Consider the following 15,910-nt stretch of genomic DNA (forward strand, 5'->3'; position numbering starts at 1 on the left):
TAGAAAGCAATAGATTTCTTGCTTCTGCCACAAATTCCCCCAGCTGTGAGCCTTCCAACCTTCTAAGTCTTCTTTTATATGTTCAGAGTTCTGGGACCATCCCCTGAGCCTGCTTGGTCGGGTATTCTGTGTTGTTGTTGGCAGAGCTCTCTGCTATACGTCCACCTGATCCGCCATCTTGTTTTTTCCTTTTCCATGAGCTTTTTGATCTCAAGGGAAGGATTTTAAGATAGGGGAGCTTTGAGCCTGTATGAATGTCTGTGGTAAGAATCTATTTGAGGGTTGGAAATGAGAGGGCTAATGTTCAGTGTTTCTCAAAATCCTCATGTTGCTATTCCTTCCGTCTCTTCTCTTGGCGATTAAAAACAAAGGGAGAAACTTGGGTTGTCACTGCTCTCTTAGTCCCAGGATCCAGCCCCCACAATGGAGTTGGCAGTGGCGATTCTGAAGGACCTGCTCCGATATGCAGCCCAGCTTCCTGTGCTCTTCCGCGACATCTCCATGAACCACCTCCCTGGCCTTCTCACTTCGCTACTGGGTCTCAGACCAGAGGTGAGCCCCTCTTCCTAAATCTGATCTCATTTATACAAAGGCTTTGGATTAAAGAATGTAATGGGGAGTAATTGTAGAATGGAATAGAAGAAGTGATAAAAGGTAGGGGCCCAGAAAAGGTGGTTGTATAGAGAATGCCCTTAGGGGACGTGTGGGGTGGGGTGACAGTGGGGGTGGTGCACTCGTATAGCCTCTTCCTTTCTGTGTTTTACAGTGTGAACTTTCAGCACTGGAGGGAATGAAAGCTTGTATGCTCTATTTTCCTCGGGCTTGTGGTTCTCTCAAAGTAAGTATTCATGGAAATGCCTCTCTCATCAACACAATTCTTTCTGTAGCTTCTATTTCTGAAATGTCTAAGCACCTAAATTCTGATTGTTTTTAAGAATTACTGATTTTCCTCACTGGGACAGTGATGGTCCAGTGGTAGAATACTTGCCTTCTTGCTGGTAATCTGGCCAGTGCACCTCATGCGTAGTCACTACCCAGTAGACGCTTGCATGTTACTATGATGCTGAGCAGGTTTTAGCAGAGCTTCTAGACTAAGACAGCTAGGAAGAAAAGCCTGGTGATCTGTTTCCACAAATCAGCCAGGGAAAACCCTGTGGATCACAATGGTCTGCTGTGGATCTGACCATGGGATGGTGAAGGACTGGGCAGCATTTTGTTCCATTGTGTGTGGGGTGACTAGGAGTTGGAGGCTGTCTTGATGGTAGGTACCAACAATGTCATCTCCACACCTATAATCATATCACTGTATGTAGCACTTAGTTACCTCACATAATCCTCTCAGATGAAGAAATTGAAATTCAGTAACTTGCCAAGATCAGTAAGGATCCGAAACCATAACTATGATCCAAAGCCCAGATCCTTAACTGTGGACTTCTTTTTCCTTCTACCTGGACTTCTCTCTACTTCACGAATGCCTTGCCCATTTTGCTGCCATTCTAATTGTATTTGTTCCTGGAACTCTTGTAATGTCCTCAAGGAAGCCATCTAATTTAGCACTTTCCTATGATGTCCAGTCCCGGGGCAAGGACATTGTGCTTGGTGTAAAGTAAAAGTGGGTTCTTAACGGTTGTGAGGCTGGACTGGGCTTTGTTTCTTTCTGTTGTATATAGCGTCGATTTGAGTCAGAACCAACTCAATAGCACTTAACAACAACAACAACGTGACAGCTTACCTAATACTCCTCTCTCTGTGTATGAGGTTGTTGCTGCTAGGATCCCAGCTCATGCATATATGACATTATTCCAAATCAAATGTGTTTAAACGTATTTCTGCAAGCAATGACTATGACTGCAGACAAGTTTGCTTGTCTTGAGTCTTGTTGAGGTGCCTTCCCCCCAAGAAAAGGTCCAATCAGAACAGCGACTTCTGAGGGATCCTGGGGGGCCAGTTCAGTTCAAGGCAGGGATTAGCTCAGAAGGTTATGGTGGTGGTTTTTTGGGATTCCCAAGGGTTCATCTTAAAGGACGCAGGATGATCATTTGTTGTTGTTGTTAAGTGCCATAGAGTCAGTTCCGACTCATAGCGACCCTGTATAGGGTTTCTGAGGAGTGGCTGGTGAGCTTGAACTGCTGGCCTTGCAGTTCAAATGGACCTTGCAGTCCATTGTATTAACCTATAGAGCCACATCAGGACTCCCAGGATGATCACAGTCGTTGTAAAGTGCCATCGAGCCGGTTCTGACCCATAGCGATCCTGTATAGAGTTTCCAAGGAGTGACTGGTGAGCTTGAGCCACCGACCTTGTAGTTCAAACCGACTTTGCAGTCCAACTCATTAACCTGCAGTGCCACACCAGGACTCCCAGGAAGATCATAGGGGCTTTTTAAGAAGAAGTTTTAAGAAAAATGAAAAGTACATTGGTGAGAAAAAGGCCAGGAAAGTTGTGTCTTAGAATTTTTTCTTCATGACATTGCGCCTGCTCCTTCTTTGAAGATAGGCCGAGCTGTCCTATGAGAATTTTGTTGGGAGACCTTACCCCATTCACCCTGCAGCCCTGATCTTTAATAAAGGGTTCTATGATTTTTGTAGCAATACTTTTTGACTTACCCCCTCCTTTTTTTTTTTTAAACTAATCTACTTCTGTCACCTAGGAGCTCTGGTAGCGTAGTGGTTACGAATCGGGCTGCAAACCTTAAGGTCAGCAGTTCGAAACTGCCAGCTGTTACGTGGGAGAAAGGTGAGGCTTTCTGTTCCCACAAAGATTTACAGCCTCGGAAACCCTGTACAGGATTGCTATGGGTCGGAACCGACTCCACGGCACATAACAACAACAACTTCTGTCACCTACCCATACTGTTCCCCACGCTTTCATGACCTGTATAAGGTACAGCAAAATCTTAATAGAATCAACAGGCAGGGGTTTGTAGCTCAGGCAAGGGAGAGGACAGTGAACGGATTATAGTTTTGTTTTCTAGGAGATAAACAACAATGAATGGCCAACAAATTCTAAAGCAGTGAAAGTTAAAGGCCCATTTATAATTAGCACAGTGGTTTGCAGGAAAAATTGGATGCCTACTAGTACTTGGAGTCCTGGCGTGGCGCGGTAGGATAAGCACTCATCCACAAGATTGGTTTGAACCTTAAGATTGGTGATTCAAACCCACCAGTTGCTCCTTAGAAACCCTATACAGGGTTGCTGTGAGTTGGAACCTACTCGACGGCACTTAACAACCTAGAATGATTCATTCTTGGAAAATCTTGTGTTGTACTACTCGTTGCCTTCTTACTCAAATGGAAGTACACATCTATCGGGCTGGAATTAGCTTTTTGTTAATAACTAGTATGGCAACAGCAGCGGTCATTACAGTGATCAATTAAGTGAGTTTGCCATTCCATTTGTCTTGAAAATAGCAATATAGGGTTCTGTGAGCTAATCAAAGGAGCCCTGGTGATGTCATATTTAAGTGCTCAGCTGCTCTCCGAAAAGTTGGCAGTTCAAACCCACTAGGTATTCTGTGGGAGACAGATGTGGCAGTCTGCTTCCATAAAGATTTATAGATTTAGAAACCTTATGGGACAGTTGAACTCTGTCCTATAGGATCTCAATGAATCAGAATTGGCAATAGTGGGTGTCTGATCAGATCAAGAGAATAAGTCCTCAAAGAGTTAGCTACATGCAGTAATGTATGCTGCATTAAGTCGTATAAGAGGCAGGGAATTTATTTAGTGAACCTCCATGGCTTTAGTAACTGGCAAATTGCAGTTTTTGAAATATCCCTGAGTAGGTAATCTGTATTGGAAGAAATCTAGTCAGAGTACTCCCTGGAAGCCAGGATGGCCAGCTCTTGTGTTTCATACTTTGGACTTATTGTCAGGAGGGACCAGTCCCTGGAGAAGGGTATCACGTTTAGTAGAGTGGAGGGTCAGAGAAAAAGAGGAAGACCCCCCCAATGAGATGGATTGGTACAATAGCAGCAGCAATGAGCTCAGGAATAGCAACGATTGTGAGGTTAACCCAGGACCAATGTTTCATTCTGTTGTGCATAGATGCTGTGAGTTGGTATCAACTTGATGGTATCTAACAACAGCAGCAGATGATGTTTCAGTGAACATGGAGCCATATCCTTGTTGTTTATTTTCATATGGATACTGTTAATCTAAGAGATAGACTCTTTGGGAAGGCAGGGCAGGACTTCCGTTAAGGAGGATTTGGAGCAACCCATGGAATTAAACTGAACAAAAACCTCCCTTGTAAAATATTCTCTAAGTTAGACTTTTCAAATGAAACAAGTCGATCTTTGTCTCTGACTCCCTTCCTAGTCAGCATTTGTGAGGTTCTATAAATGTCTGGCACTGTAGAATAAAGCACTGGACCACAATGTAGAGTCTGTTTAAACTGCAAGGTTGGTGGTTCAAACTCACCAGCCGCTCCTTGGAACCCCTATACAGGGTTGCTATAAGTTGGAACTGACTTGACGTCATTTAAGAACAACAATGACAAATGTCTGTTTTCATTTTGCTTTGTTTGGTATTCTCTGTATCTTGGGTGGATGGGGATTGGGTGTTACTTGCAGGCCAGAGATTTGAACATTCATGGAGACTAGAGTGCAAAGTGTCTCCTCCTAATTTTCAATGTGAGTGGTAAGGAGAGCCCATCTATAATCTACAACCTTATGTCAGATGTATTTACTTTTTGAATTTATGGCCTGGTTATTTTTGAGCACCAATTCTAAACCAAACAAAGCTTTCAAAAACTATTAATAAGATGTGTATGCTTTTATTTCTCTAAGAATAAAATGTCACTTAGAGACCTGTTCTCAGTTGGGGGTTTTGGGCTTTCTCTGTTGCCAGCATGTCACATGAGATCTGTTTTGTGCAGAGACCCTAGAGGCTATTTATTCTTGTAAAATATTGTGGACCCAGTTCTTGGGAAACTGATAATTGCCATTTCACAGTGTTTGGACCTAGAGTGATTCATTCTTGGAAAATCTTGTGGACCCAGTTCTTAGGAAACTGATATTGCCATTTGCAAGTGTTTATCTGGTCCGTATCCCATCCCTCAGAAATCCTTGGAGCAGTTACAGTTGCCAGCATCAAGGTAACGCCCCTCAAATGATGCTTTTCAAGCATTCTGAGTCCATGAAGTAAATTCATATAGGAGCTTTACCTCATCTCCTACTCCTTGCCAAATTGATGAAGTAATTCCTTGGAAAGAGTGGGAAAATGAATTCCACTTATGAGAGACACACATATTACATTTATTGTGTGTTTGTTTTGAGTGAAATGTTCGAAGTGAGCTGTTACTAGGGTTTGCTTTGTGGGTTCTCCGGAGCACACCTTGTAGTCAGAGCTGTGCCATTTTACTCTGCTTCTTTGCAGTCAGATCAGACTTCTTTTGGTCTCAGCTCAGTGTTTTGAGTCAGTCAGTTCCATCTCTTAGGAAAAGATGGCTAAGAGGCCTGAGCGCCACTATCATTGTGGTGTTGGCAGCTCTGAAAGAGCCAGTGAGTTAGGAAACCTGCAAGTAGTGACTCTTGTTTGGTTTGAAGTGTTCCAAAACCCAACAACATTAGACATTAAAGTCCCAAGGGAGGGTCTAGATCTTCTCCTGCCCGTAGTTTTGTGGTTAGTGAGAATCCTGAAGTCGAACATGGAAAACTTGATGTGATTCCTGCCCCAGTGTAGGTAAAAGGACTCGTTTCCGAACCACTCCCTGCTGGAGCCTTGTGCTTTTAATACCCACCACTGCTCATTTGTCTTACAAAAGTTGACCTATCTGGAGTTTAAGATCTCACTGTTTCTCTGGCATCTTCTGATTGGTCCCTTTCCTTAACGTTGTTCCTGCCTACTCCTGTCTCATCATCTGGATGTAGCCCTTTGTTTACCATGTATGCTGCCAATGGTGGGTCAAGTTACTGTTTTCTCTACAGTTATTTTGACTAACTCCTAACTGCCTCTGAAGGTGGAAATCATGTATGATGCCTTTCAAGATAGCTTGTGCAGGATTCTTAACCCTGCCATGGGCCACTTCTGACAATGTTGTTGTTAAGTGCTGATGAGTCGATTCCAACCCATAGTGACCCTGTATAGGGTTTCTAAGCAGCAGCTGGTGAGCTTGAACAACCGACCTTGTAGTTCAAACGACTTTACAGTCTGACGCATTAGCCCACAGCACCACACCAGGACTCCGTTCTGAGAATACTACTCTTAAATTTGTAAAATAAAACAAGTAGATTGCAGAGTAGGGTTCTGCTGAAACCTAGTTATCAAAACATAATATAAAATTGTGGTGTTATTGTTAGGTGCCATTGAGTAGGTTACTGACTAATAGCAACCCTGTGCACAACAGAACAACAGAATGAAACACTGCCTGATTGTGATGATGTTGTTGTTATGTGCTGTTGAGTCGGTTCCGACCCATAGCGACCCTGAGCAGGGTTTCCGAGGCTGTAAATCTTTATGGGACCAGAAAGCCTCATCTTTCTCCCGCAGAGCAGCTGGTAGTTTCGAACTGCTGACCTTGTGGTTTGCAGCCCAATTCTACGCTACCAGAGCTCTCTGCCTGATTGTGATAGACTTTTATTAAACATGAAATAGCAAAATCTTGCAGTAGGCCTTAATACCGCCCATCATTTCAAATTAGTGATACACGTGAGTGGTGCCTGAAGTATCTACTGTAATGTGAAGTGAAGATAGGGGTTTCTACTAGTGGCAGCCACAGGTACTGCTAATAGTGTAGTTGATTGTCTGCATTTGTAATGGAAGGAAATACTGCATTTCACTTAGAGGCTAGTGAAAATAAAGATTGAATTGTTCCCCCTCCATGTGCCCAGGCTCCTATAAATCGTGGACCCCAGGCTCAACAATTCTGCTCTGGCTGCTCTGAGATTGGCCGCCTTGGGTCGGGTTCATTGGCCTCCTTTTCTCTTTGACCTTGTTTTGTGCCTTCAGTGCTGGTTTCTGTGCGTCAGTTTGTATGGGTGGTTTCAGGAAGATGATGGTGTCATTTTATAGAAACTGGCTACAGAGAGCCCTTTTGGAGGTGGGGCAGGGGTTAAACTTTATTTTTCCCCAGGACAAGGACGCTAAAGACAAGAACATACGTCTTGATTGTCCTTCCTCCACTGAAGCATGTGTGCTGCCAGGCATCGATATCCTTAGAGGGCTTGTCTTCCTGTGTCTGCAGGAAAGGAAAAGGCAAGGGCATGGACAAGAGTGTGTATCTGTGTCCCTTTGAGCTGATTCACCAGTCTCTTTTCTTTCCCCCCCAAATCCAGGGCAAGCTGACCTCCTTTTTCTTGTCTCGAGTGGATTCCTTGAGTCCTCATCTCCAGCAGGTAAAGGAAAAGGGGAGGGGTGTGGAAAGAATTGGAGCTTTAGCCTGGGGTTTCTCATCTTATGCCTCTTAGCTTTCTCTTTGTTACTACTTCTAGACCAGGAGTGGGGAACCTTTTTCTGCCAAAATTTACAACATCATTCGCAGGCCGTACAAAATTATTAACTTAAAAATCAACCTGATAAATTTGGTCAAACCTTTAATTAGCTTACCCCTAATGGAGTCCTGGTGTGGCGCTGTGGGTTAATGTGCTGAGCTGCAAAGTTGGTTTGAACCACAAGGTTGGTGGTTCCCCACCCCTCCATTCTGGACCATATTCCCATTTCCCACCTGTTAACACCCAGCATGTCTGTCTGTGCCATCTTCTCATCTGTGTCCTGCTCGTTGTCCCTTAAAGATATTTCCCTCAGAGCTCTCTTTGATCTCCAACTTTCTTGGGCATTTGTGGGGCGGGAGGATTCTCTGGCTGGGACTGATTCCATCTGACCGGATTTTGGATGCTTCTGCAGTTGGCCTGCGAGTGTTACTCCAGGCTGCCTTCCTTAGGAGCTGGCTTTTCCCATGGTCTGAAGCACACAGAGAGCTGGGAGCAGGAGCTGCAGTGCCTGATGGCCTCACTTCACAGCCTGCTGGGCACCCTGTACGAGGGAGCGGAGACAGGTAGGGACTAGGACTGGGAGCCTGTGGGGAACCTTGCAGGAGGGAAGGAAGAAAGACATCACGGATGAAAGGCGCTGTGTTTCCCTCTAGCTCCTGCGCAGTATGAAGGGCCTGGAGTAGAGACGCTGCTGCCCCCCTCAGAAGATGGTGATGCCCATGCGCTCCTCCGACTTCGGCAGAGGTTTTCTGGACTGGCCCGCTGCCTGGGCCTCATGCTCAGGTGTGTGTGTGTGTGTGTGCGCACTCGGGGCACATGGACCAGCCAGGGACTGGAGCAGACAGCTCTGCGCTGGAGGAGTGATCTTCATCATGAAGAAGGAGATTGAGAGCGACTGTGGAGTCAGGCTGAGCCTCTGGGCTAAGGCTCGCCCCATTCTGATTCTCTCTGTAGCTCTGAATTTGGAGCTCCTGTGTCCGTCCCTGTGCAGGAAATCCTGGATCTCATTTGCCGGACCCTCAGCATTAATGGCAAGAATATTGTAAGTAGAGTTTGTTACCTATTCATAGCCCTGTGTCAGAATCCAGCAAAACTCAAGAAAGCACTGGAGGATCCTGAAGCCGCCCAGCAATGCCATCCTTCCAGTTCGTCTCAGATGACTCCTGATGTTTGTCCAGATACCACTGCTCTTTGTTCTCCCCAGACACATGTGCACACTGGTGGTTGGGTTTTCTCAAACGTGCATTGGAAGCACCTGTAGCCAAATGCTTCTCCAAGTGGGAAGGATGAATTTGGGTTCCGCTGAGTCATTGCTGAGAGGTTCAGCGTTTCCTCCCCTTCCCTTCTTTTCAGGGTCTACTTTAGAGAATGGGGGTTTGATTTTGTTAAGGGGTCAGAAGGTGGGGTACCTTACAGATGTATACACACCGGTGTCTAGTCATACTGAAGTGTCTTCATGACTGTCTCTCTCTCTCTCTCTTTCACTTTCTTCCCCTACTTGTTTTTGCTCATTCTTTGTTTTTCCCCCTAGAGCTTGCTGGGAGATGGTCCACTGCGGTTACTGCTGTTGCCCTCAATCCACCTTGAAGCCTTGGACCTGCTCTCTGCCCTCATCCTTGCGTGAGTGTGATCGGGCAGGCTGTGACGAAGGGACTGGGACATGCTGGGCATGAGGACTCAACATCCTGTCTCTGCCTTCAGGTGTGGCAGTCGGCTCTTGCGCTTTGGGGGCTTGATCATCCGCCTGCTCCCCCAGGTCCTCAATTCCTGGAGCATGGGTAGGGATATTCTCGCTGCAGGCCAGGAAAGACCTTACAGGTGACCATCAAGGAAGGGAATAAAGAGGAGTGGGGAAGAGGATGCAGCTGGGTGGGGGCTCAGAGGGACTGGGTGTCCTAAGGGAGGGAGAGGCAGGACGAGGTGGATTGACCCTCCCTCCATGATCTCTCTGTGTTGCTCCCACTGTAGCACTGTACGGGCCAAAGTTTATGCTGTCCTGGAGCTGTGGGTGAAGGTGTGTGGACCCTCAGCAGGAATGCTCCAGGGAGGAGCCTCGGCAGAGGCTCTGCTCACCCACCTGCTTACTGACATCTTTCCCCCAGCCGATACCCTCAAGGTGAGTGATCTTGTTTCGGCCCAGCACTCATCCTTAGTTCTGTTGTGCTCCCTCACCAACCATGCTCTCGCTACTGCTCTGGCTTCCTGCTTGCCTGCATATGTGATTTATGGTTCTCTCCACCCCGCAGCTGCGCAGCCCCCGAGGGAGTCCTGATGGGGGTTTGCAAACTGGAAAGCCTAGCGCCCCCAAGAAGCTAAAGCTGGATGTCGGGGAGGCAGTAGCCCCGCCTTGCCATCGGAAAGGGGATAACAATGCCAACAGTGATGTTTGTGCAGCTGCACTGAGAGGTGGGTGAGGGCAGCCCTTGGGCCTTAGGCCTCTGCGGTGGCCTGGGGTTAGGGTCCCAAGCCAGCTGGGGAAGCTGAGTAGGTCAAATGAAGAGCCAGGTGAACGCCTGCAGATGGAGGAGCAGAAGCCACCATGTCCTCCTCTTTGTGCAGAAGCTCGGTTCCTGATATTAGGTAGGGATTCTGGTCATTCGTACGGCCCCTCCAAGACCTCACTTGAGTCATGTATTTAACACACATACATATATTATTTGTATAGCTACTCTGTATGTTAAGTGTTGTTTTAGGCACTGAGGGAAAAATCCCTTCCCTTAGTGGGGCTAACGTTCTCCCAAGGTCAGGTTACCTAGTGGTTCCCTCTGCTTCCAGAATACTCTCACATTTGTAAGCAGAAGTTTCTAGTCTGGTATTATACAGTGAATGGGTGACTATCTTTTGGTCCCATATTTTTCAGTCTGCCCCTTCAGCCTCTGTAAGGAGATCTGTTGTTGTTAAGTGCCATCGAGTTGACTCTGACCCATAGCAACCCTGTATAAGGTTTCCAAGGAACAGCTAGCTATTCCCAAATTTGTGTGTTAAATACACAAATACATATATAGATAAATCTTTATAATATTTTACATAATTATCTCATTTGAATGTTGTCAACAGTCTTAAGTAGCAGAAGCACTCATTTTTCCTAAAGCTTTTATTGTGAATTGAGTGATTGTTTGCATGGGAGAACATCGGTTTAACACATCATATTGTATTTTGTTTCATTGCATTGATTACAATCCCCTCCATGCGTCATTGTTCAACAGTATTTGCTTCTGTTTCCTCTTGAGTTTTTTTTTTGATGTACACAAAAATACTCAGGAATATATAACCATTAAAACAACCAAAGGGCACATTCTGCAAGCCTGTCTCCTGGCTGCCAGCACATAGCCTTTCTCTTTCCCTGAGTCTAGAGTCCTCAGCTGCTCCCTCTCTCCATGTCCTCAATGCTGCCTCCATCTCTGGTGTTGCTGTTTCTCTGTTTAGGGTCCCACATTCTGCTCATGCTCTTCATTCTTGATGGTCCTAGGGTCTTCTGTTCTTAGAAAATAAGATTAATTACTCTCCCCTGGCACTTTTTCTTTAATGACTTCAGACAAAAGTACTTTTCAGTTTTTCACATTATAGTTGAGACAGTAGATTCAGAGTGGTTAACCAGCTTACTCATTCTTAGGCCTTTACACACCCTCTCTCCTCCCCAGGCCTCAACTGGACCATCCTTATGTGTGGGCCTCTCATCAAGGAGGAAACTCACAGGGTGAGTGGACCCTGTGCTGCACCCATGGCAATAGTGCCCTGGGGATGGGCTGGTTGGCTTTGGTGATGTTTCTAAGTGCACTGCCTATCGCTTGCAGAGACTGCATGATCTGGTCCTGCCCTTGGTCATGGGTGTCCAGCAAGGTGAAGTCCTAGGCAGTTCTCCATATACCAGCCCCCACTGCCGCCGAGAACTCTACCGTCTGTTGCTGGCACTGCTGTTGGCTCCTTCTCCTCGATGCCCACCTCCTATGGCTTGTGCCTTGCAAGCTTTTTCCCTTGGCCAGCGAGAAGACAGCCTTGAGGTGAGTCAGCCTCTGGTTTCTGATGCTGTGGGCTCTCCCTGACACCTGTGTTCCTGGTGCTCACACTTGTTCCTTCTTCCTCAGGTCTCCTCTTTCTGCTCAGAAGCAATGGTGACTTGTGTGGCTCTGACCCACCCCCGGGTTCCTCCCCTGCAGTCCATGAGCCCCACCTGCCCCACACCTGCCCCAGTCCCCCCTCCTGAGGCCCCATCTCCATTCAGGGCCCCACCCTTCCATCCCGCGGGCACCATGCCCTCCCTAGGCCCCATGCCCTCAGCAGGCCCCATGCCCACAGAATGCCCAATGCCTTCAGCACGCCCTGGACCTCCAGCCACAGCCAACCACCTAGGCCTGTCTGTCCCAGGCCTGGTGCCTCTACCCCCTCGGCTCTTGCCTGGCCCTGAGAACCACCGGGCAAGCTCCAATGAAGACCCAGTCCTTGCTCCTAGTGGTAGTCCTCCTCCTATAGCCCCTGATGAGACCTTTGGTGGGCGAGTCCCCAGACCAGCTTTTGTTCACTATGATAAGGAGGAGGCATCTGATGTAGAGATTTCCTTAGAGAGCGACTCTGACGACAGCGTGGTGATTGTGCCTGAGGGGCTGCTGCCTCTGCCACCCCTTCCCCCCTCGGGCACCACACCTCCCCCCGTGGCCCCAGTTGGGCCACCAACAGCTTCCCCACCTGTGCCAGCCAAGGAGGAGCCAGAAGAGCTTCCTTCAGCCCCAGGGCCCCTCCCACCACCACCACCCCTTCCTGTTCCTGGTCCAGTGACACTCCCTCCACCTCAGTTGGTCCCAGAAGGGACTCCTGGTGGAGGAGGACCCCCAACCCTAGAAGAAGATTTGACAGTCATTAATATCAACAGCAGTGATGAGGAGGAGGAGGAGGAAGAGGAAGAAGAAGAAGAAGAGGAGGAGGAAGAGGAGGAGGAAGAAGATTTTGAAGAAGAAGAAGAGGAAGAAGAGTATTTTGAAGAAGAAGAAGAAGAGGAAGAAGAGTTTGAAGAAGAATTTGAGGAGGAGGAAGGTGAATTAGAGGAAGAAGAAGAGGAGGAGGATGAAGAGGAGGAAGAAGAATTGGAAGAGGTAGAGGAAGTGGAGTTTGGCTCAGCAGGAGGGGAGGTGGAAGAAGGTGGGCCTCCACCTCCGACCTTGCCTCCAGCACTGCCCCCCTCCGAGTCCCCCAAGGCACAGCCCGAGCCAGAACCAGAGCCTGGGCTGTTGTTGGAAGTGGAAGAGCCTGGGGCAGAGGAGGAGCCTGGGGCTGAGATGGCCCCCACACTGGCCCCCGAGGTACTCCCCTCCCAGCGGGAGGTGGAAAGGGAGGAGGGAAGCCCCCCGGCGGCAGAGCCTCCTCCACAGGAGCTTATTGAAGAAGAGCCCTCTGCCCCCACAACCCTGCTGGAAGAGGGTACTGAGGATGGGGGTGACAAGGGACCACCCCCACCAGAGACATCTGCTGAAGAGGAGATGGAGACTGAGGCAGAGACAGCAGTTCTCCAGGAAAAGGTAAGAGAGCCAGCTCGGCAGCTTGTGTGGGAAGGGGGAGCGGGGAGAAGAAAGAGGCTTGTCCCAGTGTGGCCCACTCTTCTGTGTGTGACTGCTTAAGTCTGGTGTCTTTGTCCCTAAAAGGAGCAGGATGACACAGCCGCCATGCTGGCCGACTTCATTGATTGTCCTCCTGATGATGAGAAGCCACCACCTGCCACACAGCCTGATTCTTAGCCCTCTCCTGCACCCTTCCGCGTTTCCAATAAAGTTCTGACCTTAGATAATGACTGCTGCTTCTACCTTTTGTCAACTGTGTACCCAGCTAAAAGCCCAAGCGTCTACTGGGTTTTTCAAGGTCCCATATTTATTCCCCAAGTACCTCCAGAATGGTTCTGTTGTCTCCATTGTCCAGAGAGGAACCATTGACCTTTAAGGGTCATGAGGACTGTCCTGCCATTTAGCAAGCTGGTATCAGAATTTTAGAATTCTTGTCCTCTGCTCTTTCTGATGCTGATCTGTGCTGGATCATCTGTGGTTGCTACAAGGAATTCTGAGATTAATCCTGCTTTCCTGTCCCTCCCTTCCTCCTTGTTTTTAAAAACATTGTGGTGAAAATATACACCAAAACATCCAGCAATGCAACAACTTCCACATTTACAATTCAGTGACACTGGTTACATTTTTCATGCTGTGCCACCATTATCGCCATTCTCATTCAATGTAGCCCTGCTTTTCAGTCTGTAATCCACAGGTAGAAAACGTGCTTAAGTGCCCTAGAGCCTGAGCCTGTGTAAAAGGAACACACATACACACACTTGGTCTTGAAGAGTTATAAAAAGCTCTTAGAGTTATAAAAAGATGTGGAGGAGTTTAGTTAACTGAATTTTGTGAAACTCGAACCTTGGGAATTCCACACTCTTAATGGCCCATCCATAGGAGCTCTGGTAGCGTAGTGGTTACGAATCGGGCTGCGAACCGTAAGGTCAGCGGTTCGAAACTACCAGCCGCTCCGCAGGAGAAAGATGAGGCTTTCTACTCCCGTAAAGATTTACACCCTCGAAAACCCTGTACAGGGTCGCTATGGGTCGGAACCGACTCGACGGCACTTAACAACAACAACAATGGCCCATCCATAGTGGTCTGATCCGGGCTAGTCTTTCCAATTACAACATCCCACTCCTCCCTCTCGCCTTCCTGGCAGAAATTTGATACACTCTCCCCAGGCCTTCCTGGTACTCTTGAGATTTGGAAATTTCCCAGTCATTGTCTGGTCTGTTTAAGCAATTACCGTTACTTTAGGCCTTGCTAAGATGTGCGTATACATGCACGAATCTAAAGTGTGCATGTGGAAAGGTATCAAGCTGTATGGGCTTGAGTGATTTATTCACTCAGCTGATCTTTATTGAAGTATGAACATTAAAAGGTCTTGGAAATACAGAAGAGGACGTTTATTTCAATTCACTATGTTCAAAAAGGCCTCTTGGTGGGATGGTGGTAGTGGTATTTGAACTACATTTTTAAAATTAGAAGTTTAAAAGTTTAAAAAACCTGTTTGAAAAATTTCAAGCCTACAGAATAGTATAGTATATAGCCTTTGTTACAAGAATAGCATAGTATATAGCCCTTGCCTAGATTCATCAGTTGTTAGCAATTTGCCCTGTTTTTATCTTGGTATAACGATATATGTATCTACAACTACATTTTTTGTTGTACTACAAACTTTCTGTAGCCTCCTCATATCTATATACATTGTTTAAGAACAGTGTGAAAGTAAGTTACAGATACAACTTGTTATTAAATTCTTCAGCATTATCTCCTAAGAATAAGTACCTAATCACAGTATTGTTAACAAACTGAAGAAAGGTAACAGTCATTCAATAATGCATAGTGATAGTACATTTTTCCTATTTATCCCTAAAATGTTTTCTAGATGTTTGTCCTGGTGACTCAAGTTTAATAGGTATTTTTTTAGTTGGTCAAGGACATGCAGAGCTTAAGGATCGCTACAAGAGCAAAGTGGCTGACACAGGAAGACCCCTGAGACATTGACTTTTCAGAGTCAAACTCTAGATAGTATAGTTGGCATTGATCATGAAGAAAAGGCAGACAATTTTTTTCTAATTTAAATTGTATTCTGAATACATTCACAAGGTTCAAAACTTAAGGTGCACCCTCAGAGCAAAACCTCCTTCCAAGACTAAGACTAAATGGGAATACACGCTCTGATTGGTGACCACGTTCGTCACCGATAAGGGAAAGTGTGGGAAAAACAGCAATGAAGCTGCGAGCTAAGCCCTACAACGCTCAATAGACTCCTGTGAATCCGGGTTGAGACCTGGTTGGCCAGCAGTGTGGCAAGACCTGGGGACTCTTGGGCCCAGAGTCAGTGACAGCCACAGAGGACTAGAGTGGAGAGTGAAGCGTCCAGCTGATAAGAAGAGCGGGCATATGCACAAGAACACCCACACTTGCAGATAATACCCACTTGACCTGGCTTCAATGACTGGATGATCAGAGCTCAACTAGAAGAAGAAAAGAGGAACAAAGAGTAATCTGATACAATTTTATGAACTTGACCTACACCTATGGATGCAGTAGCTTAAAAGAGGGAACAAATCTTTACAGCGAGGATCATTCCCACCCCCTCCATACACAAAAGTAGACAGGGATGGGCAACTTGAACATTGGCTACCCAAAATGGGGTGTGTGTGTAGCTACAAAGGCAAGAAGTGACTGGCTTACAAGCTTTCAGGAGGGAACCTCGATTCAGAGAGCGTGGAGGAAGGCAGACTCTCCACTGAGTAGTATCCAATCTGTTTAGGCCAGGCTGATGAAATGAAATGCGGATAGGTCTACTTGTGATACAATAGTGAATAATTGATATCAGGACTGATGTGAAGGTTGTAAATGTAAAGGTAGACATTTTGTAGCAAGGAGGGGAGTGATTGACTTTGCAGTCTAGGAGCGGAGGTCCCTGGGACCTTCA

The 15,910-nt window shown here is 46.8% G+C and overlaps 1 protein-coding gene across 1 annotated transcript in view; it reads left to right on the forward strand.

Annotated features, from left to right (window-relative positions):
* PELP1 (proline, glutamate and leucine rich protein 1) overlaps window positions 1-13,207 on the forward strand; it is a 32,163-nt gene extending 18,956 nt beyond the window's left edge. The window contains exons 4-17 of the mRNA XM_006863329.1: window positions 403-552; window positions 767-838; window positions 7,277-7,336; window positions 7,845-7,995; window positions 8,086-8,215; window positions 8,387-8,474; window positions 8,964-9,052; window positions 9,134-9,250; window positions 9,401-9,548; window positions 9,679-9,838; window positions 11,074-11,129; window positions 11,227-11,433; window positions 11,518-12,942; window positions 13,066-13,207. Coding sequence (XP_006863391.1) covers window positions 403-552; window positions 767-838; window positions 7,277-7,336; window positions 7,845-7,995; window positions 8,086-8,215; window positions 8,387-8,474; window positions 8,964-9,052; window positions 9,134-9,250; window positions 9,401-9,548; window positions 9,679-9,838; window positions 11,074-11,129; window positions 11,227-11,433; window positions 11,518-12,942; window positions 13,066-13,158 — 2,946 coding nt within the window. The 3' untranslated portion in view covers window positions 13,159-13,207. The remainder of the gene's footprint in view (window positions 1-402; window positions 553-766; window positions 839-7,276; window positions 7,337-7,844; window positions 7,996-8,085; window positions 8,216-8,386; window positions 8,475-8,963; window positions 9,053-9,133; window positions 9,251-9,400; window positions 9,549-9,678; window positions 9,839-11,073; window positions 11,130-11,226; window positions 11,434-11,517; window positions 12,943-13,065) is intronic.
* Window positions 13,208-15,910: the final 2,703 nt, after the last annotated feature.

Source organism: Chrysochloris asiatica, unplaced genomic scaffold (assembly GCF_000296735.1).
Source record: "Chrysochloris asiatica unplaced genomic scaffold, ChrAsi1.0 scaffold00054, whole genome shotgun sequence".
NCBI classification, from domain to species: domain Eukaryota; kingdom Metazoa; phylum Chordata; class Mammalia; order Afrosoricida; family Chrysochloridae; genus Chrysochloris; species Chrysochloris asiatica.